Genomic DNA, 27,728 nt, shown 5'->3' on the forward strand with positions numbered 1-27,728 from the left:
AAAGTTGTGTCTGTCCCTCGCCGCTGCTCAACTTCTGCGCCCATAAAGCAAAATGAAAATGTGCTTTAGTGATTTGTCAACTTCTGTCCTCGGGGAGCTGTAATGTGCAGACGGGCTATCCTTGAAATCTATTGCTCGGACACGCTGCGTGAGCCATCGTCTACAAGCGTGTTTGTGCGCCGGCTACACGTATACTTTTGTTTGTTTTTCTGATATGATCTATTAAGTTGTCTCGTGTGCACCGAAGACAACTCCTCCATCACGTCACCAGTAAAAAGCCGCCACGCCACGTCGCTTTGAACTGAACCCCCTCAGCTCGCCACTTCATATCCTTTGTCATTCAAACATGAGTCTGTCCGTCCCGCATTGTTGTCCTCGACTCTCTGTGTGGATGAACGACAGCTCGTGACCTCTTATCTTCCATCCATTCCCGCTTTCCTGCCCCGCCCTCCCCTTCCCCTTCCATTCACACCCAGCCCATTACCGCCAAGACAGACCGCCACGTGCCGCTCCCCCCGTCCCTCACCCTCTGCTCTGACGGGTGACAACAATAGAGACAGGAGAGCCAAAATGGCAGCCGCCTGCCCCTGTCTGGCCCGTCCCCCGGGGGCCACGTCGCATATCGTCCTAGCCAATCTTAATGCACGCCTTCCGCAACAAATTGGCCGGTTTACTTAAGAGTCTGCTGTGGCCCATGAATATTTGATGTGGTCAGGGCTGTGGAGTGGTGGGATACAATGACAGGGTCTTATCTTATTTAGCCAGACAGAGGGGGTGGGTGCCCAGTCCGACCCAGAACACTCCGGCGCTCTCCTGAGAACTGGAGGAGCCCGATCCAGGAGAAGTCGACACTGTGAAAACGCTCTTTTTCATTTGTCCGCAGCTTTGAGGTGTGAAAACCCCGGGTCTTGAAAGGCTACCAATCACTGCTGCTGGACGGAAACCAAATTGAGAGCAGAATGCCTCCTTTTTTTTTTTCCTGGTGATTGACATTTGGGAAATCATAATGGGGTTTTAACAGGTTTAATGGACCCAGGAGTGATATAACACACCCCAGCAGGCCCAGTCGATCCACTAAACACCAATGTAAATTTCAGTCCCAACGAGAAAAAGACACAAACACACGTTTTCGCGACGCAGAGGGACTCGACTTTGCCGCAGCTCGCGTTACATCTTCTGTGTCGTTGCTGGATGTTGATCGCGAGAAGACGTCGCTCAGGAATAAATATGAGGAAAATGTGCAGGGACGCAGGGAGAGGAGACAAAATAAGGATAGCTTTCCCAATTACTCCCCTCCTCCTCCTCATCTCTCGCTTGTTCTCTCTGTTCCTCCTCTCTGTCCCTCTGGGCTCGGAGTAGCTGTGTGATTTAAAAAAAAAAAAAAAGGCCTCTCATATTGCCCTGGCTGTGATGGCGAGTAATACTGTAGCCTCCAAATCAATGGAGCCTGTCCTAGATTTCGCTGCGGTCTCAACTCCCTCTCTATAAAGGGATCTGGAGGGCACTCTATATTTTTATTACCTGCAGAGAGAAATGGAGAGGCCTGGACCTGGATCTTATTTCACACACACACACACACACACACATGCTCGAGAGCAGGCTTGCATGGATGCAAACATAAAAACTGTCTCACTCGCATGAGCACATGAACAAATACACAAATACACAAACAGGCGTTCAAGCGTGCACCGGACACGTACAGGGACTGTCCACCTGCTGTACCCCCCTGGTGGTGTGAGACAAGAGGAGACCCCAGCAGAGGTTGTCTCTCTTCATTAGGAGTTGAACACACACACACACACACACACACATTCATGGAGGGGCATGATGCAAATGCCACAGTGGGTTACGCTGACTACTCTGCTGACGGTGCACATTGGGAGGCTGCAGCAGAAAAGGTTGCATCCATTTTCCAGGACATGAGGAGGCTGGGAAGCAGAAATGAGACGTGCCGTTTGTCGCGTGTCGGCGCAAAAGTTTTGCAACGTGCAGCGAGAAACATTTTTTAATTCTCCGACAGAAACATTTTGACTGAAAGGAATAAAAACTCATCTTCCTCCAGATTCAATCTCAGCACTGAAAGAGATTTAGATTTGAGTTCAAACCGTCTATAAAAGCTGTTTCATCCTTTATTTACGGTCTTTCTAATTAAGCAGCAGTGCTCACAAACTCTGCAGCGAACGCTCCTCACCCCTTCGACATCAGCAGGTTAAAGGTGAATGGCGCTCCTCTCCCCCCGTGAGCCTCTGCGCCTCATCCGCCCGCCCCACTGCCAGCCAGTCGCTCAGCCAAACCTTCGTCAGCAGCTAATTAATTCTACCGCTATTCATTTGGCCCTAATGTGGTTTTAATTGGATTACAGGGCCGGTCATGGGGAGGGTTCAGGATGGGGTGAGGAGGACGGGGTGAGGGGACGGAGGACGACAGGCTGTTTGACAAGAGCACGAGCGAGATAACCCTGTTATTCTGTCCGAGCACGGGGGCGGAAACAGAAAAGATGGAGGGAGGGAGCCGAGCGCATTTTATTATGATGCGACGAGTGTTTGTTTTTCGCCGTCAGCACGATTCGTGTTTTAAGAGAAACTCGGCTCATCTGCAGCTGACGGGCGACAAAGGAGGGCAGAGACGAGTGTTGGCGTCGAGAAGAGACGACGCTTTTGATGCGGTGATAAGAAAGTTACCTTGTGAAAGTGTATTCTGGCATTTGTGAGTAAAATAAGAGCGTCGAGAGAAAGACAGTGATCGCCAGAGAGGGAAGAAAAGATCAGAAGAGCAGGAGGAGTGACGAGAATACGGATGGTGCGGAGAGGAAGTGAAGTTGAGAGAATCGCACGAGTTGTTTATTGTCAGAAGATGAAGACGTCCTGAGGGGCTTTTGGGAGATGCAGCAAAGCAGGAGTCAAAGTGTTGAGTTTAATAGTCTCGTGTTAGAACTCTAAAGAGGAAGCGAGAGAGAGATGCTGCTTCTCCACAACTTGTTTAACTTTTGGGGATGAAAGGCCCCACGTGTGACCGCTTGTTATTCAGGTCGCCGTGCGCTGCAAGATTAAAAGGAGGGATTTTCAAAGAACGAGGTCAATGTTTAATTTTTAGTTGAATTGATAAATAAATTACAGGCGGATCGATGGAGTTTTAATCTGCGGCTGCTCTTGACAGACAGCCAAGTCTCGCTCCCCCTCCCGCCCACTGCGTGGAGCTGGCGCTCGCCGCCTGATTGTGAATGAAACTTGTGTCCGGCAGGATGACCCTTCCTCTCCCGAGCCCGGCCCACTTTCAGAGCCGACGCCCCAACTGAAGCACTTTTAGAAACAAACTTCTTTCAAAAGCTGCTTCTGGTTTCTGGGCAGTCATGTCGTCTGTTTTTATCTCTCATCTATAAGAGTTGAGCATTTACAGCTTGTTGCAGTGACGTTAACATTTCCTACGAGCTGTATAATTTCTGCCGTGGATAATTATATGATGAATCAGTCGGACGCGGACTAAACGAGAGTGTTACTCTGTGTTTTGTGTTGTTCAACAATGCGGCAGACTGTGACCCAGTGTTCCACGATGCAAACGATGCCGAGGCCGTTAATTGGTCTCATTTGTTTACAGTAATTAAACTAATGTGTCAATAAATCAATGCAGTAATGATTTATTGATTAAGATAATACAAGTGTAATTTATTTTTCCTGCCCGTGGTGTGTAAAGTCTCAGGCCAGTGGTGGTTCTGCTTGTCTGGAGCTGCCGCGTGTTCCTCTGCAGGTCGCTCTTCGCTCCCTCGGCTCACAGCCGACCATTGTTTTCCAAAAATCCATTAATGGGCACTGTTTTTTTTTTCTATCACGGTTCTCTGCTTCATACGTCTTCCGGCTGCAATGAAGTGTCAAAACAAAAAGTTAAGGCGGAGTGGCAGGCAAATTTAGGCATAGACGTGCATTGATTTCTTCAGTGGATTGCAGCTACTTTCAATATAAATGAAATGATTGTGACGTTACTGGGCTACAACGCTGCGTTTGGTAGAAATTAAAAAGCTCGTCATCCATCCGAGTGATGAATCACGTTCACCGGTGCAGAAATACTTCGGCGTTAAAGCACTTTGAGAAGAATGGGGAGGCTGTGACCCCCGGGGTGGAAGACAAACCTGCAGCAGCACCAACAGTTTCATACGTATTCAAGAGGAACTCTTGTTTTCAACAAGAAGACCAAGAACTTCAGGAAGAAGTCATTCTGCACGACGACGGAGAGCACAATAAATCTCGGTAAATCATTAATTGATCATTAAACCAAACTGTTCATTGCGATTAGTTTTTATAAATATAAATGACTGTCACTATCATCAGCAGCCGTATTAAACTGCACATTTGAAACAACTGCTCTGACAATTGTTTGACCAGAAAACACTTATTTAACGAGACACTTCATGAACGTCCTCTCCGTGCAGATATTATTATCATGCTGAACTTTTGTTCCATTGAAGAAAGTTACGATAATTCTCTACCTTGTTTCATCGCGTGGCCCCACAGTCAAACCGATCTGGATCTGGAGGAGGTTTGAACCAGACAACGTACAGCGGATGTGTGAGAATATCCAATGTCGTGCTTGAGATTTGTATTTCCTCCGAAAACAAAAGGTCCCTGAGTGCGTTTCTGCGGAGCAACAGGGTTTCCAAAGAAAAATAAGACGTTTTAAAATCGCCTCAGCGATGTTAAGCTCGGGGACGTACAGCGGGGACCTCTGTGGCCCCTGAGAGCCTGCTGACACAAACAAGGTGACACTTTGGTCACCTTAGTTTAAGACCCGGGCTCTAAGACGCATCCCAACCAGGAGATGTCAAAATCAATATGGCAATGTCATCAGGGCTGCTCCGACGGGCCCCTCCACCTGCTCTGGAGTCACACACACACACACACACGCTCGCTCCTTCGTCATATCATCAAGCCCATCAGCAGTCTTAATGGGGGAGGGATCAATACGTCGCAGGGGTCGAGGTGAGCGATGCGAGTACACCGGCGGCTCGTGACACTTGTACTAATGGTGCCACGAGCCGGCGCCGCTCCGCCCGTCACTGTCAAACCAACTGTTCCGCCTCGGCCGCCCATTGTCCTTATCATCACTGTCTCATCCTCGCCTAAGCCACTCGCCGTCGCTCCCGGTGACCGGCGTGTTGGACGATCGCCGGGCCGAAGGTCAATCCCCGCTGATAACTGCCTGGTCTTTAGTTAAGTGTGGCCGACGACATCCGCACATCCCAATGAGATCTCGCCAGATTAGAGTCGCCGGTTTCCGGCATTCGTCGCCCGGTGCGCTTGTTGGCTGGAGTTTATGTTGAGCGTGTCCCCCTCACCCTAACCCCTCATTACAGCCAGTTTATCACGCCAGGAAGAGAGTGGCAAAAACAAATTAGTCCACAGGAGGGGAAAATAGCTCTGGATATCGATTTCGCCTTTTCATGCCAGAGTGGAGCACAGAAAATATTGGGCTATAAAAGCGAAACAAGGATATAAAGCCATTACCGTGCGCACTTAATTGATCCCACTTCCCATAACAAATTAATTGAGCGGAAAATGGCAGATGGCTTTGATGAATGTCATAAAAAAGGCTTGTCAGCAAGCCCAGTGTGTGCGACCCCAGAGCTCAGCGGCTGTATCACACGAGGGAGCAGCTCAGGAGGAAGCGAGCGTCTCTTCCAGTATTTACATCCCACTGATCCTGATGTTAATCATGTTGACTTATCGACATCAACGCTAATTGTGTCCTGCTACTTTTCTTCCCCTCTTCCCTCATTGTCTTGTTTCTCTCGGGCTCCTGCCGTTGTTGCACAGGTGTGTGTCTGTTTGTGGTGAGTGTGTGTGTGTGTGTGTGTTTCAGTGCATGTTGATACCGACAGGCCGCTGCCCCAGTCGCAGAACAAATGCTAATTTAATCAATTGGCTATAAATCCAACTGGCCGCTGACTCATGCATCTTCTGCCCTGGGGACTCCAACAAAAACCCTGCCAGTGCAGTTTGTTCAGCACACACACACTCTTTGCCCTCACAAACACACACACACATCCATCCATCTTCCACGCTCATCTTTTTCCTCTTCCCTCGCAGCAACATCAGAATTATTGTCGAGCGCAGACACACATGCAGATGTTGACAAACCGAGGCTGCATCCACACGACTGTGTCCAGACTGTCGGAGACGTTTGGCTTCATCCATACAACCACATGCAACCGTCTCTGTCCACACGCTCGCACACCTGAACACACGTATCACGTGACCACTGGGAGTTTGAGATCAGAGTTTTCACACTGAAACGGGACCAGCAGCTTAAACAACCTTCTCCTTGTCCGCGTCTCTAATTCAGGTTGAAACTGACGCGGAGTGTGGACAGAGACGGTTTCAGTTTGAAAACGCAGCAGCGTGGATGGAGAGTGTGATGAGGGTGTGTCCGCTGAAATTCATTCTAAACTCGTGCATCCATCTCACGTTAACTTTCCTGCTCCACATCTTAACCAGAGAATTATTTATCGAGCAAATCCCTCCTCGCTTTCGCCCTCTCTCTCTCTCTCTCTCTCTCTCTCTCACACACACGACGCTGACACACCTGCAGTTTTTCGTGACATCCAAATCTGCTGAAGCTGCTGAGACAGCGGATTCGGGGGCTGGGGCTGGGGGGGGGGGGGGGGCTGTGAGACTGGTTCGGGGGCTCGGTGGGGCGATAGAGTGACAGAGACACAGAAAAACAGGGATGCAGAAAGCGTCAGAGTGACAGAGAGAAAAAAAATACCAGGAAGAGCAACAGAGCGATAAAGAAAAGTAAGAAAAAAAAAAAAAAGATAGAAAAATGGTGACAAGAGGGGGGAGGGAGGGAGGGAGGGAGGGGAGGAGCTGCTGTCTGCTGGCAGCACGGCTGCTCGGGACCTGCAGGCTCTGTTCAGAATTCTGCGGGGCCTCTGTGGCCCCCGTGTTCCCCATCAATCTCAGACTGCTGTGGCAGCCGCCAGCGGCTGCATCTTAATCTGCTGGGGCCGGACGTGAGGACGGACAGGTCGCCTGGGCCGCGCAGTAAATAACCCTGCTCCTGACTGTCCCTTCCTATTCCCCTATGCATACACACACACACACACACACACACACACACACACACACACACACACACAGCTTCTCCTCCTCTACACAAATGTCGTCTGAGCACTGAGAGAAAGTTCTGTGTTTCTTCACATAATTAGATGAAAAGGTAAAAAGTTTGCCCTCGTGTTAAACACGTTGTAGAAAATGTTAAATGTTATAAGATCGAGTGTTAAGATGCTGGAAGGTTTTTAAACTGACGTGAGACTCGTTGAGACAGATTTTAACATCAGACCGACTCCGGCAGAAACAAACAGCATCGAACAAACAACGCGCGTGAATCCAGAATATCCAGAAAACTGTCAGACTCATCGTCAGCAGACGAAAACACAAACACGCGTCTGACTTCACTTCTGTTTCTGAAACGGATTCTTTCTGTAGAATCAGACGTTCGAAGAATAAGAATGAAGAAGACAAAAGCTGAGATTATTGTTTTCGCTCCTCGTTTGGAATAAATGTTTCAGATCTGCATCATATTTGTGATATTTTACCCAACGTTGCTTTGTTTCTGGGTGTGGTTTGTAAAAGCATCTCTCACATCTGCTGGTTTTGATGTGAATTCATCTTTGCCTCTGTCTCACACACACACACACACACACACACACATACACACACACACACACAGGAACCCACACAAAGCCGGCATCATCCTTACAAGCGGCGGCGGTGACAGCTGCGGAGATGTGACACAAAAGATGCACTATCTGAGAAACACAGAGGAGGCAAGGTGAGAGAGACGTGGCGGATTAGAGGGCGGCTATCTCGCTCGCCCAGGGCCCTGTGAAATCCGGGAGGCAGCTGGCACGAGTCCACGGGCTCAGGAGTCCACGCCGCCCACGACCCGGGGCCGCCTCTCAGCGAGGATCAGTGGAATTTACAACCCTGTTTCCTTCCGACTCCTCCCGCTCTCCGGCGGCGTAAGACCTTGAGAGGGGTCAGAGGTCAACGCATCCTCCCCACCCGCCGAGCACACGCACTCCGACGACTCCGGGGCCGAGCGCTTTGTGTTCCCGCTGGGACGCTGGGTAGCCATGGCAACCTTTGAACCCGGCAGCAAGAGGAGGTGAGGGAGGAGATCACGGTGTGTGTGAGGTAACAGTGTTCTGCTGTGTGACTGACAGCTACACACACACACACACTCACAATTAGAAATATATTCATGTTGGAGAAACACACAAAATAAACATATACAGTCAAGCATCGCCACACTCACACACACACACACACACACACACACACACACACACACACACACACACTCGGTTTGACGGATGACCTTACGCTCTGTGTCACTGAGCCGAGTGTCGGACTCTGTTGGGAGTAATAGTGTCCAGAATGACATGTTATGACGGGAAGGAGCACTGTGCTAACTTCACACACACACACAGTCCAGCACAAGGCCTACTGTGTGTGTGTGTGTGTCTTTGTCTGTCGTGCTGCGACTGAAACTCTGAGATTTAAGAAGCATCTGCATCAAAAGCTGAAATAAGAAAAATAAAATGTTGTGACGTTGATGGTGAAAGTTGTATTTTAACATTTTGTCCTTTTTACCCGTTCAGGTAGAACTTCCTGTGCGTCAGTCAGCTCCTCGCAGGGCTCGGCCATGTTTCACCTCCAGCGTGAGCACTTATCTTTCTCCGCAGGAAGCCTAATTAAAGCGCAGGCTCTCGTGGAGGCTTCGTTTGCAGGATGAGAAGAAGCAGAACCTGGAAATCAAATCGCGGCGTCGTGCGGGGAAGAGCTCCTGCAGCCCCGCGCCGCCAAACACGGGCGATAAGGAAACTCCAGAGAGCGGCTTCAAACTTGTGGCGATCAAAGAGGAAAATTACAGATCCTGTCAAAGAGAAACTGAACACAGAGAAACGAGATGGTGCTTAGAATGAAAAACTCATGTAGCGTCACGACGACACGTTGATGTTTGTTGGAAAGAAAAACACAACAGCTACACAACGTTGTCATTTCACAATTACACCTGTTGGTTTTTGAGCTGCCGTTTCGAAGCTTCCTGTTTTGTCCATCTTGGTTTTTTTTCTGAATTGTTCGATATTATATCTGTATGTTTACTCTCGTGGAGCCGGCTGTCCACAGACTTCTGTCTCAACTCCACGAGGAACAAAATCTTCTCGTTCTTCCAGCGACGCTTAGTCGAAGCTGATTTAAAGCATCAGAGCGTCCGTGTGTTAGATCGACACCAGAGTCTGTTCTGCGTCCTGCTGCCAAGTTAGATTTAGGAATTCACAGATCTGATGGTGCTGGTGCCTCAGAAGTCCGACGGCCTTACGCTCCTGCAAATATAAAATCTGTTCATCTGGCTGCGTGCAACTAAAGTCGCCGACACGTGGTGTTGATCAGCTCACGCTGGAAACGTCTCGCCGATAATCACGTCCTGGTGAAAATACAGTGAAATGAAAAGAGTGAATTCACAGGAGGAAACTTGTGGAGGAATAATTACAGTCCTGGAACCTTAGAGAAGAAAGGAGGGAGGGTCAGAGGGAAGACGCGGGGGGGAGGGGAGCGGCCTCCTCGCAGGAGGGGAGGTGCTGACACCTTGACGGATTGATTGAGATCGGCCAATGCGCGGTGTAGCCCGCAGCCCAGATTAGCGCCGGGTCTGGGTCAGCACAATCTCTGCGTGTTAGATAACGGTCGTGCCTCGCAGCCGCAGAATAATTCTCTGGAACTCACGTCGTCACATCTGAGAACCGGAGAGAGAGAGAGAGAGAGCGAGGCGGACTGTGGGGCCCTGTATCCATGGCAACCACATCCAGGTGCATTGGTTCCTGAGCGATTCAGGTAATTCAGCCTTCAGTGAGAAGTATGCATATGAGGTCAGTGGTATTCAAGCGCGTGGTGCCCTCCCCCCTCGTCTGGATTCAAATCGCACGCCCACACCAGCGGATATCTCCCACAATGCCCTGCTTGAGTGGCAGGTATGATATTTCCGTGCGGCTTGATTGAGGAGTGCGTTTAAAATTCCACGACAGTGTTGACGGAATATATCAGGCATGTTATTAATACGCTCAGATATGCCCAACGCCGAGGTGTTGCACTCGCCGCCTCGGGCCACGAGTTAAGGTGAGGGTCGAGATTTTTCATGTGCTGGTGTAAATTAAAAACACGTGAAAGAGTAAAGAGAGAGAAACAGAGAGAAGGGATGGGAGAAGTTGGGGGGGTGCAGGGGTTTGCTGTCGATAGGGTTTTGGAGGCTTGTGTTAAGCCGGAGCTTTGACAGGCGGGTTTAAGGAGAGAGGAGAGGGCGATGGATTGGAGTCAGGTCTTTGCTTCATATTCTGAAGATTAAACCCCATCCTCCTCCTCCTCCTCCTCCTCCTCCTCTTCCTCCTCCTCCTCCTCCTCCTCCTCCTCTTCCTCCCGACGCTCTGTGGCTGTCTGAGCAGACAGGGTCGCTGTCGGGGTGGGTGGGCTCGCCGCAGAGGTCGGAATCAGCGTCAGAAATTTAACATCCGGACACGACGACCATGTTGAAAACCTGACGTGGACGTTAGACAGAAGAGAAAAAAGCAAAGAGTGAGTTTGAGGGTTCGTGTGTTCTGAACAGGAAGTCTGAAAACGATGGAACGACACAGAATCAACGTTTGTTCGTGTAAAGTTTTATCTGATTATTTTGATGATTAAATAATTAGATGTGATTATTGATGATAAAAAAAGATAAATAAAGAACTCACCTCAGGAGGAAAAGGGTAGTTTCAATATTTATATGTTTTACATCATAAACAGTTTGATATTTAAAAACCATGATATGTGAAATAATATATTGTGAAGCATTAGTTTGCTCAGTTCGTCTCCAGGTTTTCACATTGTTCCAATGATCAAAGTGAGTAACTCACGTTTCTGTGTTAATCTGAAATAAAAACCTGCACAACCGATAATCTCCCAGCATGCAGTGTGGCGGCCAAGGATGAAGTGCTCAGGAGATCCGAGCTGCTGGTTATTATAAAGGGAAATCAATGTCCAATCAGTGACGGACTCGGAGACGACAGCTGCTCTGAGGCTGATGTGTTTTATTTGTGGAGGATGACGAGGTGACGCTTCATTATCAGACTTTGAATACAAACAGGAAACTATCACAGGAAGGAGATTGGTTGGTGCAGCGGCAGCGACGGTGCCGTCAATCACAGGTGAGGAGGTTTGACGTGTGAGTGTCCACAGGCCTCTGCAATGACCTCGCACCTACATGATGTCATAAATTGGCCTGAAGTCTCATTTTCCTGCAGGACTTTGACCAGCTGCTGCACACACACACACACACACACACACACACACACACAGGTAATGAGCAGGCTTCATGGTCGCAGAAAATAAAACAATAATAATAAGTAGCACACGCTGGTTTCATCATTAATCACGTGGTTTGTTGGTTCAGTTCATTTTAATGAGATCAGGCTGATAGATAATAAGGATTATGTCGCCACCCCGTGGACATAAAGAGTCATTACAACAACGTGGCTCCTCTCGGCCATCTCAATAAATATGGGAGTATGCTGCCACCCCGTGGACATTTAAAGCCATTACAGCAACTGAAAGTAAAACATCTGTTTAAAGTTACTTAAAATACCGTAATATATATATATATATATCTACACTATATATTGTAGATGTTGTTATATGTTTTGTTCATATACGTGTGTTTGATTTAAATTTAAAAATATGTTTATTTCTAAATTCAAGCTCAGTGCATTTTCTTTTGTATTTTTTTATTATAGTTATTCATCGTTATGTTTATGATGAAACTGGAAAAGAAATAAAGAAATAAAATACAATAAGGGACTCAGGAGTATGCTGCCACCTCGTGGACATTAAAACTCGGCTCCCCTCGGCTCCTCTCGGCTCCCCTCGGCTCCCCTCGGCCCCTCTCGGCTCCCCTCGGCTCCTCTCGGTTCCCCTCGGTTCCTCTCGGCCCCCCTCGGCTCCTCTCGGCCCCCCTCGGCTCCCCTCGGCTCCCCTCGGCCCCCCTCGGCCCCCCTCGGCCCCCCTCGGCCCCCCTCGGCCCCCCTCGGCTCCCCTCGGCTCCCCTCGGCTCCCCTCGGCCCCCCTCGGCCCCTCTCGGCCCCGCTCGGCTCCTCTCGGCTCCCCTCGGCTCCTCTCGGCCCCTCTCGGCTCCCCTCGGCTCCTCTCGGCTCCCCTCGGCTCCCCTCGGCTCCTCTCGGCTCCTCTCGGCTCCCCTCGGCTCCCCTCGGCCCCGCTCGGCTCCTCTGATGTTGTCTGTCGTCGTCCCTCTCGTCCTCCTCTCAGTGTTGTTGTTCCCGGTGACGCGGCGGAGGTGTAGCCTGACGCGGGCTCTTACGTGTCGGCCTGAATAAAAGTGGAGCTCCGGAGCCCCGGGAGTGACGAAGCGAGTTGTGTCGGTAAGAGGATCTGATGTTTGGCGGACAGATACATGGCCGCCGGCAGCAGCTGTTAGTGTTCGATTCCCGCACAAAGCAACAAAGAGATCATGGCGGCTGTAGAAGAGCTGTGGTACAGCTTGAATATGGACGAGCTGTTTTTAATAAAGTCACAAAGCAGTTAGCCGAGGCTGCTAATCCCTGTTAGCTCACTTTAACACCGTCTCTCAGACTCAAGCCTCCCGGGCTCGAGTCACAGTCTCTGGTTCAAACCACAGGAACTACCGATGCGTGCAGACATTTCCCTCCATGCTAACAGCTAGCATCCAGTGCTATTAGCTCACCTAGCATTAGCTTCACGTTACCACACAGCGACAGTTCAATAAAAACCCGCTCAGCCGAGTCGCTGCTAGCTTCGCTCACACCCACTGTTTGTCTGTGGGCATGTTAGCATGCTATCTGCAGCTTGGATATCATCAGGAACACTGAGTTAGCTTTAGCCTCCGGGCAGTAGCGTAGCAGCATATTTAAAGTGTTGGGGCTAATCTTACACATGGAGTCTGCTACATGCTAACCACAGTTGACATGACATAGATCAGTGCTGCAGTGGAAGGAGCTCGCTCACTGTGTTTTATACATGAATTCTGTGCTAACATGTGAAGCCACACCCTCCTCCAGCAACATGCAGTGAAGTTGTGCATGAGACTGAACCTCCACAGACTCTGGCTCATGATGCACCAACGAGCAGCTTGTCCCTGTGTGCAGGTTTCAGATGAAGATGGAGGCTGGTGCAGACACTCAGCAAAGTGGTGACACGGCTGTCTCTGAGTCTGAGGCCCAGCACATCACTCTGGCCCAGGTACAGCTCACCCCTTGTGTGCCATGACTATGAGAAATGAAGAGTCGTGGGGGGGCGGTGGTGAATCTGTGTATGTGTCACTGTTGCAGGCGTCCATCGCTGCAGGTCAGGTAACCACCAGTGGTCCCACAGTCACCTTAGTGCAGTTACCCAACGGTCAGACGGTCCAAGTGCACGGGGTGATCCAAGCTGCACAGCCCTCCGTCATCCAGTCCCCACAAGTCCAGACAGTACAGGTGAGACACACAACCTCGTTACAACAACAACAACCTTTATTGCACAAATAATAATCAGTGAATGCTTCAAGTCCATCAGGAAACATGAATATTTGAATAGAAGTCAGATTTGTTGCTTGTAATTCTCCTGTTTCCTTCTGATCATGACTCTTTGTGTTGAAATTCAAGTGGGATGATTTTTGTCACAGATTTCGACTGTTGCCGAGAGCGAAGACTCTCAGGAGTCCGTGGACAGTGTGACCGATTCTCAGAAGAGGAGAGAGATCCTGTCCAGACGACCGTCGTACAGGTGAGTGCGACGCCTCGTTGACAAAGATTTGAATCTGTGACTTTTAACTTTTCGTTTCCAACTGTTTCAAATGTGTGAGGCGACAGTTTCAGTGCTGATGAGGAAACGTTTGCTGAGATATTCGTGTTCCGCTCCACAGGAAGATCCTGAACGACTTGTCGTCAGATGCTCCGGCCGTTCCTCGAATTGAGGAGGAGAAATCGGAGGACGACTCAGCTCCTACCATCACCACCGTCACCATGCCCACTCCCATCTATCAGACCAGCAGCGGCCAGTACAGTAAGTACCTCTGGACAGGAAGCATCACTTTGCTCTTCACAATAAAAAGTTACTGTTCAGAATGTGCCTGTCGGGGGACACAGCATTGTGATAAAAATAATTTCCTCGATCGAATGTTGAGTTTCTGGATCTATTCTCAGTGTAGTTTGTCTCAGGTCTTAGTGATCAGATGTTTTAATATACTGACCCACTGTTGTGTTATATTTTCATGGAGGGAAATTTTACGACTAATGCTGTTTAACTCTGTTTGTCGCGGACACACACATTTCAGTCTGCGTTATAAGAGAGTGGTCAATAGACACATTGTTTGAAGTACACACAGGACGCAATGATTCCGCATGTTGACACTAAAACACCACAGAACACTGACGTCATGTTTACTGCTCCTCATCCGACGCTTGAACTTAAAAAGCTTCTCTTCACTTGAGACTAATCGTTACAAGTGACATCGTCCCTCTGTAGTTGCCATAACGCAGGGCGGGGCCATCCAGCTGGCCAATAACGGCACAGATGGCGTGCAGGGACTGCAGACTCTGACCATGGCCAACGCTGCTGCAGCACAGCCTGGTGCCACCATCCTGCAGTACGCTCAGACCAGCGACGGCCAGCAGATCCTGGTGCCTAGCAACCAAGTGGTCGTACAAGGTGGGGACATAATTCAGTGATTGAAATATGAAACCCAAGTTTAAAGTGTCAGTGAGTTTCATGATTCCATTTTCATATATCTCACCGTCTTCGTCCTTCAGCCGCTTCTGGTGACGTCCAGGCCTATCAGATCCGCACGGCCCCCACCAGCTCCATCACTTCCGGGGTGGTGATGGCGACTTCGCCCGCTCTGGGCTCAGTGGGAGGCACAGAGGAGGTCACACGTAAAAGGGAGGTCCGACTTATGAAAAACAGGTTTGTGTTCTTGAGTTTGTCGTGTCTGTTGCCTGATGGTGGTGTTAGTTTAATTCTGTATTCTCTGATACAGTTAACTTGTAAAAGTTATCTAGAAAGTGAGAGCAGAAATAGATGTGTAAAAATAAACCTGATCTAAGAGAAGGCGGGGGGAGTGATTGGATAAAGGTTTTGTTTATGAGACTCACACCTTTAATGTCACACAGAGAGGCCGCCCGCGAGTGTCGCAGGAAGAAGAAGGAGTACGTCAAGTGTCTAGAGAACCGCGTGGCCGTGCTGGAGAACCAGAATAAAACCCTCATCGAGGAACTAAAAGCCCTCAAAGACTTGTACTGCCACAAATCTGAGTAGTATCATCACCAAACGCCTGCCAGGAGCTCACTCGGTGCCCGTCTGTCGCCCCGTACAGAGACTGAGCTCAGAGACGCTCCGGGACGTCACCGCCCCTTTTCTACTCTTTGCTTTCTTTATAAAGACTGCAGAAAATCTGTAAAGTGACTCACCAGGATTACAACTAAATAACACCCCTCTCTGGTCCCGTCACCGGTTTTAATCCCTAAATCTGTTCCCGTGGGTCTGACGGCGTGGCGAGCGGACGCGGTGGAGACCTCGACTCTACGGGGTCCTCGCGGTGGAACGGACAATGAGGCTGTTTTTGTGTCACACCCCCAAAGGGAAGTGTTCCAGTCACTGGACGAACTGGGCGACATCACCAGCAACGGGGAACAGCTCGATCACGTCACCACCGACGACGACGACGGACATTTTTACACTTTCAAATCCAGAGAGACGCTCTGAAGTCTCGACGTTTCCTTTGTGTGCGACGTTTGTAATCGTAACTGAGCTCTTGCATTAACATCTGTTACTTACTAATGCTTTGAACTATAGATTGGCTGCGTCATGGATATTTTATCTTTTGGTTTATGTGTAAGATTATCTGCTCTGATGCCATTTACTTTTTGTTAAACTCTTGTTTACCTTGCCTTGATACATGGAACAAAACTGACCTTCAGGTCGGGTTGTGAGATTCGGTTCATGTGAGTTGCAGCTTTAAAAAACATGGTTAAGACTGGAGAACGTGGACGGCACTGAATCTAGAAAATCACATGTAAAGTCACTGATCTCTGTTCTCAGTCATAACTGATTCAAATTTTCATCCATCTTCTCAACAAACACCCAGATTCAAATGAGTGGCGGATCAATCTGAACAGCCGGAGTTTGTTTTTCTGATTTAGAACAAACAACTTCCTCTCGCATTTATCTGCTTCCTGTTGCTGGTGCAAATATAATTTAAACAAAAAACATTGTTTTAATTGTTTTCATCTATATTTGTTTTCTCTTTGCCTGGTTTTTAAAGTTAGTTTCATAAATTCTGACCCCCCCCCCCCCCCCAAAAAAGAGCCTTATGTGTTGATGCAACAGGAAAAATCAATTTCACATTTCAGAGACGTGCAGCCCTTCACTGGCATGTCTGTGTATTTTAGTCTTGTAATACCGTTTTTAAATTTTTAGTTTGGGAACGCTTCAAATAATTCTGTAAAACCGATTGTTGATAACCAGGACGCCTGTTTGTTGTGACATCAACAGACGAGGTGTCAAGGTTGCGTTTACAGGATTAGTGGCATTCGCACTTTCTTTGCTTATACAATCCTACCACATTTCACACTGCGTCATCTCGCCGCCGCCGGGTGAGAAGCCTCTTTAGGATTTTACACAGAGAACCAGTTTGTCATCACTAAGTGTCTGTGGACGTTTTGTTATTCATTATCTTCACATATTGAATTTGATCGGTTATCAGTTCTCACCAAACATCCGCTCCAGGATTGCAAAGTGCGACCAAATGTAAAACACAAAGACTGTGAGAGGCAGAGTGGACGTGTTCATGCTAACAGAGTCGTACAGTATTCTTTTAGGTATTATGTATAGTCATGACAGTAATATGCTTTTTTTTATGTTGCTTTTGGATTTTTGTATACACAGTTTCTAAATGTCAGCACCAACTTGTATGATACAGTGCTTTATGTCAGAGCTATTCAAATATTACATTTTTGGCAGCTGGTAATAAATGTGTTTCTGGTAAAATGTCTTGTTTTATTTCTCATAAATCCGTCCTGGGCTCCAGCAGCTTCCAGGCTTTGTATATGTGGATGTCTCTCTCTTGGTCGTAGTGAACCTCCTCCACCCTGAAGCGCTCCCTGAACATGCTCAGGAAGTTGGTGTCTCGCTCGTAGCGGATCTTGCAGGCCAGCAGCACCACGGTGGAGTCCGAGCACAGGTGCTCCAGCGTCTGCAGCAGCGACACGAACGTGTCCTCCAGGTAAACGATGTCCGCGCCCAGCACCAGGTCGAATCCCCCGGCGGGGTAACGGTCGAGGCTCTGACCCCAGGTCAGTTCGGACACCGTGGCTGAACCCTCACGGTCCGGAGGCAGGTTGGACTTCACGTTAGTGGAGAGGAGGTCCAGGGCCGAGGCTCGATCAGTGATGGTCACTTTGGCTCCTTGAAAATAAATGAAAAACGTGACTCAGCGTTTCACACATATTCTGATAATCTACTGCGGTGAAAGCGACGATGTGCAACAGCGCCCTCTGCTGACACACGGTGGTTATTCCTGTTCCAGAGCACGAGCAGCAGCAGTTTAACACAGAAACCAGGAGAACACGTTTATATTAATGTTTTAATCTCAACATGTGTTAAGTTTAAACAGCTGTTTGCCTACATGCTGAACAGAAGTCTAAGCACTAGGGGGCGCTGTGCTCGTGTTCTTCAGGTCTGCAGTGCTTCTCTGATCTGGTTCATGATGAAGGTCTCACCCATCAAAGCTGCGACGATCCCCACGAGTCCAGTTCCGGCTCCCAGTTCAATCACGTGCTTCTCCTTCAGCTGCATCTGCTCCATGTACACGCACAGGACCACGGCCTGCACACACGTGTCGATGCCATGTAAACAAACATGTTAATCCCATGTAAACAGAGCTCAGAGATGAATGTGCGGAGGGTAATGACTGTCTGACCGCGTCCCACACCACAGCAGCGACTCCATGTCTCCTCCAGTCCTGAGACACAGTGACGCGATGCGAGCCGAAGCTGAACTGAGCGGATGAGCGGTGGAGTTTGGACAGAACAGGTGAAGAGTCCGTGTACGGAACCAGCGCCATGTTGTCCTCCTCCGCTGATGCTGCTGCACATGCGCACTGACGCTCTTCTTCTGGGAGTTCATTCTATTTCCGCCTTTAGCTCCTCCCGGCCAATCAGGTAACAGCATGGCACAAAGCGACCAATAGGAAAGCCCGGTGTTACGGTGGGCGTGTCCTCAACGGTTTTTGAGCAGCAGCAGCTATGTGTCTACATTTCCGTTTTTGCTTTCAAAATAAAAGCAGAGAGCAACTATATCTGCCGGGGGGAAAAAAATCAATGCAGATAAACACATTGAAAAAACTCACGTGTCATGTTCACAATGTTTACGGTTTTAATAGGTGGCTATTTCATATGCTATTTGAGAAATTAGATTTTTAATGTCAAAATAATAATAACAATAATGATCATAAGCACCCATCAGTAATAATTAAGTGAAGATTTAAATTAAGCAGGGATTTATAAAAACGGAATGGCAATAAAATACACTATGTAAACATAACATTTTATTATTATTATTGTCGCTTCTGTACGAAATTTTCGGATGGGACTTTTATTGTGATTAGCGGAAGCAGGAAGTGAGTAGACTTCCGGTGTAGGTTTGACAGTCCGGACGTGTCTCCCGCTGCTGTGACGGTGTTGAAGCTAACGTTGCTAACACGGTTCAGTTCTCCGGTACCGGAGACATGTCCGCCGGCGCCGTTACTTCCTCCGCAGCCTGTCCCGCCAAGTGACATCTTGCTTTATTGTGGAGGAGACTTCCTGTGAGGAAACATGGACGCACACTGGACTCAAGTGTTAGCATTAGCCGGCTAGCATGTCGTGTAGTTCTGCGTCTGCTCCGTAAAATGACTTGATAGAAGGGACTCAGACTCCCAGAATCCTCCACTCTCACACGCACGGAGGCGTCATCGGTGTGAACATGCACTGTTAACGTGAACCCGCTTCTCTTAACTAGTCCCGGGTTGAGTTCACCTCCACTAACTACCGCTGCCACTGTGTATGGGAAACAGCGCCACCTGTAGCCGAGCTCATCGACCATGGGAGGTTCCGTGTCCTGCTGCTCCTCCGGAGAAACTCCGAAGATCTCCCGGAGGGAGGTGGAGCTGGAGGAGTGTCCCATCACCACCGCTGAGGACGTGAGTGAGGACACGGGGACGTACCTGCAGCACATCAGCGACAGGGAGCTTCCGGACGGTGAGTGACGTCTCCAGAGAGACTCCACAGAGACCGGATGTCTCCAGAGAGACCGGATGTCTCCACGTCCAGCTTCACTCACACTTTGTCTTTGTGTCTCCACAGAACTCGCCCAAGAGTCGAACCCGTCCGATCACCCCAGAGCCAGCACGCTGTTCCTCAACAAGTCGCAGACGGACGGTGAAGACGCTGTAACTTTGTTTCTGCGTGTTGTCTTCTTCTGCATCCACACGTCTAACACACGTCTCTTCTCCTTTCAGTGCGAGAGAAGAGGAAAAGTAACTACATGAATCATGTGAGTGACAGAGGAGGTTCTCCTGAAGCTCACACTGAAGAAGGGAAATGTCTGAGTGAGGCGCTCTGGACATTTTCCCAAAGGTTTCCTGGGAAACGTTTGAGATCGCAATTTCTTTATTTCCTGACGGAGAAATAAAGGAATAATAAATAATTATAAATGAAAGGGATCTCAACAGTTTTAAAGCGACGCGGCGAGAGAGAAATACAATCACACAGACGGAGCAAAGGTTCTGCGGCAACATACAACTATAATGCTGCGAAGGGAAGAATAGAAATAAAAAGATAAATGCAAGACAACATGTCCGACATCATTCATGTCAACATTTCTCCTCTGAGCTCGAAATGTTGGATTTTTGATTTGTTTAAATAATCTTCATTAAATAAAATCGTCTGAACAAGTAGAAGAACCAATGCGTGCTTTAACTCAGCTTATCGGACATTTCTCCAGATCAACATTCTCTTTGTCTCTGACGCAGATGTCTCCCGGGCTCCTGACGAAAAAGTACAGCTCCTGCTCGACAATATTCCTCGACGACAGCACCGTCAGCCAGCCCAACCTCAAGAGCACCATCAAATGGTGAGCGACACCCCCTCCGTCCCTCTGAAACTCCACTGAACAAACGAAGCTCCTGTTGGATGCAAAATAATAAATTGACGTGGGCATTGTTTGTTTCTGTGTCTGTTGCAGCGTCGCTCTGGCCATTTACTATCATATAAAGAACAGGTAGGAGGAGTTAACGTTTATATTCTCATAGAGTTCACCTCTTAAAGAAGCTGATTCACTTTGTAAAAGGATCTAATTTCCACATTTAACCTTTGACGTCACTTTCTCCCTCTGCTGCAGAGACTCAAACCGCTCGCTGGATATATTCGATGAGAAGAAACACCCGCTGTCGGTGAGTTGACGTGTTTTATTACTTGAAGCCAGTGGTTACTGTTCGCTCTGATGATGAAGAGATGACGATGACTCTCTGCTCCGACAGCGAGAAAAGGTCCCAGACGACTATTCTGTGGTCGACCCAGAGCACAAACTCATCTACCGCTTCATACGAACGCTCTTCAGCTCGGCGCAGCTCACCGCCGAGTGTGCCATCGTCACTCTGGTGCGTTCGCAACTCTTTACATCTCAGGAATCTGAGGACACAGTCTCTGTGGATCAGATGTGTGTGTACTTCCTGTGTGAACGCGTGGTCATGTGTGTGATAGGTGTACCTGGAAAGGCTTCTGACCTACGCTGAGATGGACATCTGCCCCTGTAACTGGAAGCGGATTGTTCTCGGCGCCATCCTGCTCGCCTCCAAGGTCTGGGACGACCAGGCCGTGTGGAACGTGGACTACTGCCAGATCCTCAAAGACATCACGGTGGAGGACATGTGAGCTCGTTTAGATCTTAAAGAGGACATTCGTCATGGTATCGGATCGGTACATTGATTCACATCTCTGATTGTCTCTCTGCAGGAACGAGATGGAGCGTCACTTCCTGGAGCTGCTCCAGTTCAACATCAACGTCCCGGCAAGCGTCTACGCCAAGTATTACTTTGACCTGCGCTCGCTGGCTGACGACAACAACCTCAGTTTCCCGCTGGAGCCGCTCAGCAACAAACGCGCCCAGAAACTGGAGGTGAGTGGATCCGTTCCGCAGAGGAAAGAGTCTGAATCCGGATTATTTTGTTCTCAGTGAGTGAATTTGTTGCTCAGGCTTTAACTGGTGTGTTCATGTCTCCAGGCGATCTCCAGGCTGTGTGAGGACAAGTACAAGGACATGAGTAAAAATGCCATGAGGAGGTCCGTCAGCGCCGACAACCTGGTCGGTGTCAAGAAATCCCAGGCTGTGCTTTCCTAAGTCTGCAGCAGCCACCTGACCCGTGGCGAGGAGGAGGTGGATCAACGCTGCGCTCGAGAGACGTTTCAAAAGTATGTTTTCACATGAGCAGCTGCAAAGTTCCATCGCAAAATGTTACATGTGGATTTTGAAGAAGAGCAAAAAAAAAAAAAGAGTTTACCACACAGTATCTAAAATATTAGGAACTTCAGGTTCTACTTTTAAAGCATGGTAATCCGAAGTCTTTTATTTTGAATTGTGGACATTTAACGTTGGAAGGAATCAGCACGAAAACGTTTCCAGACGCCACAACTTCAGGACCTTGTCGTCTTTTTTCTTCCTCTTTTTTTCCATCACTCACTCAGTCGTTCGGGGAGTTTCTTCTTCTGTGGCTTTGTGCCTCATCTCTCAACCAGCCGCGTCCTCTCTCCGTTATCCAGGCGATGGCGACATGTTGTGAACTACCCTGTGGTGTAGTTCTGCACACGGACAGAGTATTTGTTTTGCTTACTATGTAGGCTCCTATAGCTGTGAAATGTACGACTTTATTTAATTCAGAAATAAATTTCAGTCGCTGTTTAAAGTCCAGGATGTTAAGGTGGAAGAATGTGTTTTTTTTCTTTTGTCAAATAACATATTTCACTGTTTGTAAGTTTGAATTTGAAGGTAGTTCAGTTGGTTCTGTGTCGGACGTCGCCGCTCGATGAGAAAAATAATGTCCTCTGCTTGAAAACAACCTAGAGATGATTCACAAACACTTCACACATTCATGCTCTCACAGCATCGCTGTTAAAGCTGATGTCTTGTGCTCGTAAAGATCTTAACTGATGAATTAAAAAACATTAATGCAAGTGCAGCCCACACCTCCGCTAACTGTCTCCTTATGGAACCACGTTTTAAATCACTTCTTGCAGAATTAAAAAAAATTGGGAAAAAAGTCAAAAATTGAATGAGTCCTGTCTCTGGTCGTGATCCACCGCTCCACAAAACTTCATGGAAGTTGGTCGAGCAGTTTTTGCATAATCCTGCAAAATGCAATCAATAATATAAAAGTTTATTTATACAGCACTTCTCAGAAAACATATTTAGTATTTCACAGGCAAAATAAACTGAAAATACCTGCAGTGATTAAGCAATAACACAAATATTAGTTTGAAGATAAAAGTAATTTCATAAAATATCTAACATCTAAGCACCTCAAATATGCAGTACAGCACTTGTATACAGGACACAATAAATGTACTTACTGTACTTGTACTGTAGTAGATGCAGGTACTTGCTGCCCACTCTGTTTAAAAGATGCTACATGATATGTAAAGGATAAAACATGCTTCCCTCTCGTTCTTTACGTTGCTGCTTTGTCCCGATCAGAAAATGATTCGATGAGCGAATCACTATATGGTACCGATGTGCTGTTGTCATGGTGACAGCAAGCTGCTCATTCTTAGTCGTGGACTTTCTTCACCTCCGTCCTTCGAGCGTTTCCATCATGCACTTATTTGTCGCACCTCACAGGCAATTCAAATGATAAGCACAAAATAAGAGACTTAGAAATGAATATTATTAAAATGATAACACATAATCAAATGTGAAAGATGAAATAACAAAAGGACATTAGAAAAATTAAAAATGACGATGAAATAAAAAAGGTCAAAAGCATACATTTATAAAGATGAAATAATATAATGCTTTAAAGATTAAAAAATATAATATGGATAAAATAAATACATAAAAAAAAACCAAAAGAAATGATAAAGATATGATAATAAAATGTTTGAGGGGATAAAATAATGAATAGTTTAAAGTGATTATAAAAATGTGAGATCATATTTTTAAAATACCAAAAGAGATGATCTGTTCTGAAGGAAGTGAAACTGGAGATAATGGATATAAGAAGAAAAGAATCCTGTGAAAATAAATTCATACCTGATTAAAGAAAGAGAAATAGTTACGGTGACAATATGTCACAATCTATAGATTCAAAAATAGAATTACATGAACTTTCTATTCATGTGATTTCATTCCATTTAAACGGAGCTGCTTCCTTTCATGTCTCCTGGTAACTACTGATTTACTGGTTGCTCCTCCTTTGCACGTTTCCTTACCATTCAGAAAGATTTTCTTCAGAAAGCCGTTCTCTCCTTCAGCGACACAATGCAGCGCTCCACGAATTCCTCCTCCTCCGATTCGCCCAACGCGACGACAGCAGGCGACTGGAATCAACACGTGGATCAGACCTGGGACTCGACCGTCTCCATGAAAACTTCCCTCGCTTTTTTCCTCGTGTTTGTCGGCTGTGCACTTTTTTCTCTAACGACAAACAGACTGCTCTTTTTTCTGACGGCGAGATACAAGCAGCTCCTCTGGCAGCCTCCGTACATCCTGCTGAGTAACATGTCCGCCTCTGGTTTTGGGATGACCTTTGTCACCGCTTGTGTCGTGTTATCGTCCGTCGTCCGTGAGCAGACTCAGCTGTTCGGACGCTGGTGCATCGTACAGTTCTGTATCTTGCGTTGCTTTTTCCTGACGTCCCAGATGACCTTGGCCCTCATGGCCGTAGAACGCTACGTCTTCATTTGCCACGGCATCCACTACCTCAGGTTGATCAACACCAACAACGTGCACATGAGTTTGGGCCTCCTCTGGCTGGTCAGCGTGGCGGCGAGCTATCACGGAGGTTCGGTGCTGAACCACATTAAGCACGGCCCCCTGCAGCAAACCAGCGGGTTTGTGTGCGACGCCGTTACCATCAAGGAACTCATAACGTTTACCCTGGAAGAGGACCTGCAGGTTTTCGGGCCCCCGTCTGTCATCACAACTTTTTGCATCCTCGCCATCTGCTACTGCTACGGCTGCATGTATCAGGCGGCGCTGAGGGTGAGCGTGGCCCTCAAGTGTAACAACCACCGAGCCAACTGCACCGTGGGACTTTACCTCCTCATGTTTCTGCTGCAGATGGTGCTGAGCATATTTTTCATCATCCTCACAGTGATGGGAAAAACGAAGTCGCCCACCTGGAGGAGGCTCACACCCGTGCTGACGCCCCTGCTCCTCACAGTACCTCCGTGCATCAACGCAGCGTTCCTCCTCATCCGCAACCCGCAGATAAAGCACCTGCTCTTTTCCTTGTGCCGTCAGAAGTGTCCGTGGGCAGTCGTCTCAGAGGTGGAGGTTCTCCAGCAGAGCACGGTGGAGCACATGCGTCTGGACAAAGATGGACAGAACACACAGAGCGAGAGCTTCACACATCCAGTGACACCCCCAGCCGCTACCAGGAAACCTTCCGAGGACTTGAAATGAAGACGTCTTTCTTCCTGCAGCTGCACAAGTTGATAAGAATTTAGTTTGTGTAATAGTGACGTGCTTATTGTTAACTAGTAGGTTTGTGTAATATTCAGTGGACACGTGATCCCAGGTTAATGTGATAGTTCTTGATGAACACAAAGTTCTTGTGTTTGTAACTAAATATATTTATTGGATCTATTTAACCTGTGTGAACATGCATCTAAGTTTTCATTCATAAAATAAAAAATAATAGGAATAAATTAAAACAACTGGTGTTGAATTGAACGGAGGCTTAATGTCCGGACAGGTAAATAAGATAAATCTGAGAACTAGTCAGTGTTAGTATTTTGACACTCGTATGAAATCCAACTTCACCTCTTTTAAATCAACTCTTCTTTCATAGCATTTTTTTTTTTTGCGGTCTCTTTCTAATTCAGGCATCAATACATCTAATGACTATTGCAATGACGTTCACAGCCAGCGGGTTCAGAAACTTGCTGCGACCTGGCAGGAGCAGGGAGACGCATTGAAAAGGTCATGAATGTGTTTCTGACATCGCTGCTAATGATCTTCGAGACTCTGCAGAGATGTAGCATGTTTGAAGAAGCTCGTCCAGACTCAGTTTGTTTCATGGGCAGATTGGGATTTTATCCTCACATCATCATTTACCAGAGTTTCAGTCTCTGCAGGAACAAAATGAATCATTAAAAATAACAGAATTACGCTTGTGAGAATAAAACCTCTCTCCGTTTCCATCATTTCTTCCTGTTGCAGCAAAAACAAAAACACATGTTCTACAGTGAAGAAGCTGTTAGCTCGGAGACGCTACATTTAGAGATGTGACGTCTGAATCGGAGACCGTCTCTAAAAATGCACGACATGTCTCCACTTCCTCCAGGACTGAAGCCAGAAGATCCCAGGAAACGCTGCCATCTTGTGCTGATGACATCATGTGGAGTCTGAGCAGTCCGCCCATACAAACGCTCGGCCGATGGTGAGTCTTAGCTGTTCATGTGCAGGTAGACAAATGTGCTATAGTAACTTTATAACTATTTACTACAAACACACAAACTCATCCGTAAAGATTTTTGGCGAGGAGTTCGCCTTGGGAAAATCTGGACGGAGTTATTTTGCACACGACGTCAGGAGACATCACCCCCATCCTCGCTTTTCCATCGGCTCCCTGTCCGTTTGAGAATTGATTTAAAGATTTTACCGATCACCTTTAAAGCGATTGGAATTTTGCCGTCGGGGCCCCTCGGCTTCTGAATGACCAATAGCAGATAAGGTGACTTCAGATCAGTGACTTCTTTTAAATCACTTCTTAAAACCCATTTTTATTGACTTTATGTGATGTCATCTTTTTGTCACCTTTCATTTACTTCTTATTGTCTTTTAACTTCTCATACATTATCTTCATTCATCTGTTTGAACACTTATTAAACAGAACACTAAAATACTTCATGTCCTTGAGGAAAAATATTCCATTTCTCTTTTTCCCCCCAAAATCAATCTGCCGGTTGCGGACTTGTAATACCCATTTGGAACAGCAGAGGGGCAGTGTTGCATCTCCTAAAGCTCAGCAGTCAGACTGCAGGTGTGAGATGTGCATGTGTTAATGCGACATCCTGAGCTCTGGTGCAGCTTGTTCGCATCATCGTCAGACGTGGACACAACCCGGCCTCCGTGGTGAGAGGGACGGAGGTTTCACGACTGACGGATGTGTAACTGATGATGTAATGCAGTAATGATCAATCGGGAGGAGGCCATTGGAAAAAAGATCTTCCACATTTATAATGAGAGAAACAGACACGATGGGAAGATTCACTCATTCATTCGATAATCCGATTGACATTAATAGTTGGCTGAATATACAGATGGAATTGGGTCACAATCATTTATTTGATTGTGCTTTTGTTTGTATGTTTAACTTGTGCAAAAAGTGTGCGTCACCTTTTTAAACTCACTTCAGTGAAGGCACATGAAAACTGTCATGATCTGAAATGAATAGTGTGTGTGTGTGTGTGTGTGTGTGTGTGTGTGTGTGTGTGTGTGTGTGTGTGTGTGTGTGTGTGTCCTGCAGGGATCACAGTGCCAGTGCAGCTTCATTAATCTCTCTGCATCATGGGAGTTGTCCGAACTCTAAAAGAGGGCCAGAGAGAACACGCCGCCCCCTGGGGGAGTCACTCCGTTTACCCTCCACACACTCGGGTCACCCCTCACATCACATCGTTTTCAGCTACACAATGTCAAACCCTCTGGTCGGCCTGAAAAAACCCCAGAGCGCTGCTGCTGAGCTGCACAGGACGGGTGTTGTGTATGTGTGTTGTGTGTGTGTGTGTGTGTGTGTTGTGTGTGTGTGTGCATGGGGAGCGATAGAAGGCGAGATTAGACAGTTTTAAATGTGTGTGGGTCATGTCCAATGTGTTGGATGATTTCCCCTCGTAGAAAAAGGGAAAACTGTGTCACAACTGTGTCATTAATATTCATTTCCCCTCAATAATGTATAGGAAAGCACATCCACTGATTATATTACAAAACATACCACTATAAATATCTCAAGACTCACACACAGGGACACGATTCACACTACAGAGTAAAACAGAAACGCTTTTCATTAAACCTGGACACCTGCAGTCAAAGGAAGAATCTGATCTTTAGCAGCTTTGATAAGTGACGAGCTGAGATTCCCATTGTCGCTGGCGTCGAATCAAATCACCTGTTTTTCTTTTCCTTTTGAAGCGATGCACTGTGGTGCAGGAGCTGAACAGTCCCGAGTGGATTCACTGCAAGAGAAAGAGAAAGAGAAGTGGTTTCCCTGTGCAGGAGATGAATGAGAAAATAAATGGCACTTTTAATTAAATTAGCCCGGGAGGATGTAACACATTTGGCTTCCATGCTGCTCTGATTCACGAGCGAGTCTCTTACAAAGCAGCTCCACGATTCTCTCTCGGTAACGTCACGGGATCATCACAGCCACACGTGGTT

At 47.4% G+C, this 27,728-nt stretch overlaps 4 protein-coding genes and 1 long non-coding RNA gene across 8 annotated transcripts in view; 4 read left to right on the forward strand and 1 right to left on the reverse strand.

The window, feature by feature from the left end:
- LOC138407107 (uncharacterized) overlaps positions 1 to 10,252 on the forward strand; it is an 87,230-nt gene extending 76,978 nt beyond the window's left edge. For all 3 annotated transcript variants that reach the window (XR_011240561.1, XR_011240560.1, XR_011240562.1), the window contains 2 exons: positions 7,723 to 8,160; positions 8,657 to 10,252. This is a non-coding gene — a long non-coding RNA (uncharacterized lncRNA). The remainder of the gene's footprint in view (positions 1 to 7,722; positions 8,161 to 8,656) is intronic.
- A 2,040-nt stretch (positions 10,253 to 12,292) lies between these two features.
- Positions 12,293 to 16,394, forward strand: LOC109644135 (cyclic AMP-responsive element-binding protein 1-like). The gene is made up of 8 exons (XM_020109465.2): positions 12,293 to 12,463; positions 13,208 to 13,301; positions 13,391 to 13,537; positions 13,726 to 13,826; positions 13,966 to 14,105; positions 14,568 to 14,750; positions 14,852 to 15,005; positions 15,212 to 16,394. Exons 2-8 carry the CDS (start codon positions 13,215 to 13,217, stop codon positions 15,354 to 15,356), a joined length of 957 nt encoding a protein of 318 aa, XP_019965024.1. The 5' UTR covers positions 12,293 to 12,463; positions 13,208 to 13,214; the 3' UTR covers positions 15,357 to 16,394.
- Positions 16,395 to 16,862: 468 nt separating this feature from the next.
- On the reverse strand, positions 16,863 to 18,222 carry mettl21a (methyltransferase 21A, HSPA lysine). The gene is made up of 3 exons (XM_020109466.2): positions 18,019 to 18,222; positions 17,819 to 17,924; positions 16,863 to 17,504 (listed from the first exon to the last, which is right to left on the reverse strand). Exons 1-3 carry the CDS (start codon positions 18,160 to 18,162, stop codon positions 17,104 to 17,106), a joined length of 651 nt encoding a protein of 216 aa, XP_019965025.1. The 5' UTR covers positions 18,163 to 18,222; the 3' UTR covers positions 16,863 to 17,103.
- A 492-nt stretch (positions 18,223 to 18,714) lies between these two features.
- LOC109644137 (cyclin-Y-like protein 1) lies at positions 18,715 to 27,603 on the forward strand. Of its 2 annotated transcripts, XR_011240349.1 has the most exons (12): positions 18,715 to 19,336; positions 19,442 to 19,516; positions 19,597 to 19,631; positions 20,110 to 20,210; positions 20,322 to 20,357; positions 20,478 to 20,529; positions 20,617 to 20,736; positions 20,840 to 21,006; positions 21,092 to 21,254; positions 21,360 to 21,547; positions 25,639 to 25,734; positions 26,824 to 27,603. XR_011240349.1 is itself a non-coding variant. In XM_020109467.2 (10 exons), the coding sequence occupies exons 1-10, from the start codon at positions 19,180 to 19,182 to the stop codon at positions 21,474 to 21,476; spliced, it is 1,023 nt and encodes a 340-aa protein (XP_019965026.1). In that variant the 5' UTR covers positions 18,715 to 19,179; the 3' UTR covers positions 21,477 to 22,041. The 2 variants fall into 2 exon arrangements, 1 of the variants encoding a protein (XP_019965026.1); XM_020109467.2 differs by lacking the exons at positions 25,639 to 25,734; positions 26,824 to 27,603 and having other exon boundaries at positions 21,360 to 22,041.
- LOC109644134 (olfactory receptor 7G1-like) lies at positions 23,850 to 24,755 on the forward strand. Its single transcript, XM_020109464.2, has one exon. It carries the CDS (start codon positions 23,850 to 23,852, stop codon positions 24,753 to 24,755), a length of 906 nt encoding a protein of 301 aa, XP_019965023.2.
- Positions 27,604 to 27,728: the final 125 nt, after the last annotated feature.

Source organism: Paralichthys olivaceus, chromosome 24, assembly GCF_024713975.1.
Source record: "Paralichthys olivaceus isolate ysfri-2021 chromosome 24, ASM2471397v2, whole genome shotgun sequence".
In the NCBI taxonomy this organism is placed as follows: domain Eukaryota; kingdom Metazoa; phylum Chordata; class Actinopteri; order Pleuronectiformes; family Paralichthyidae; genus Paralichthys; species Paralichthys olivaceus.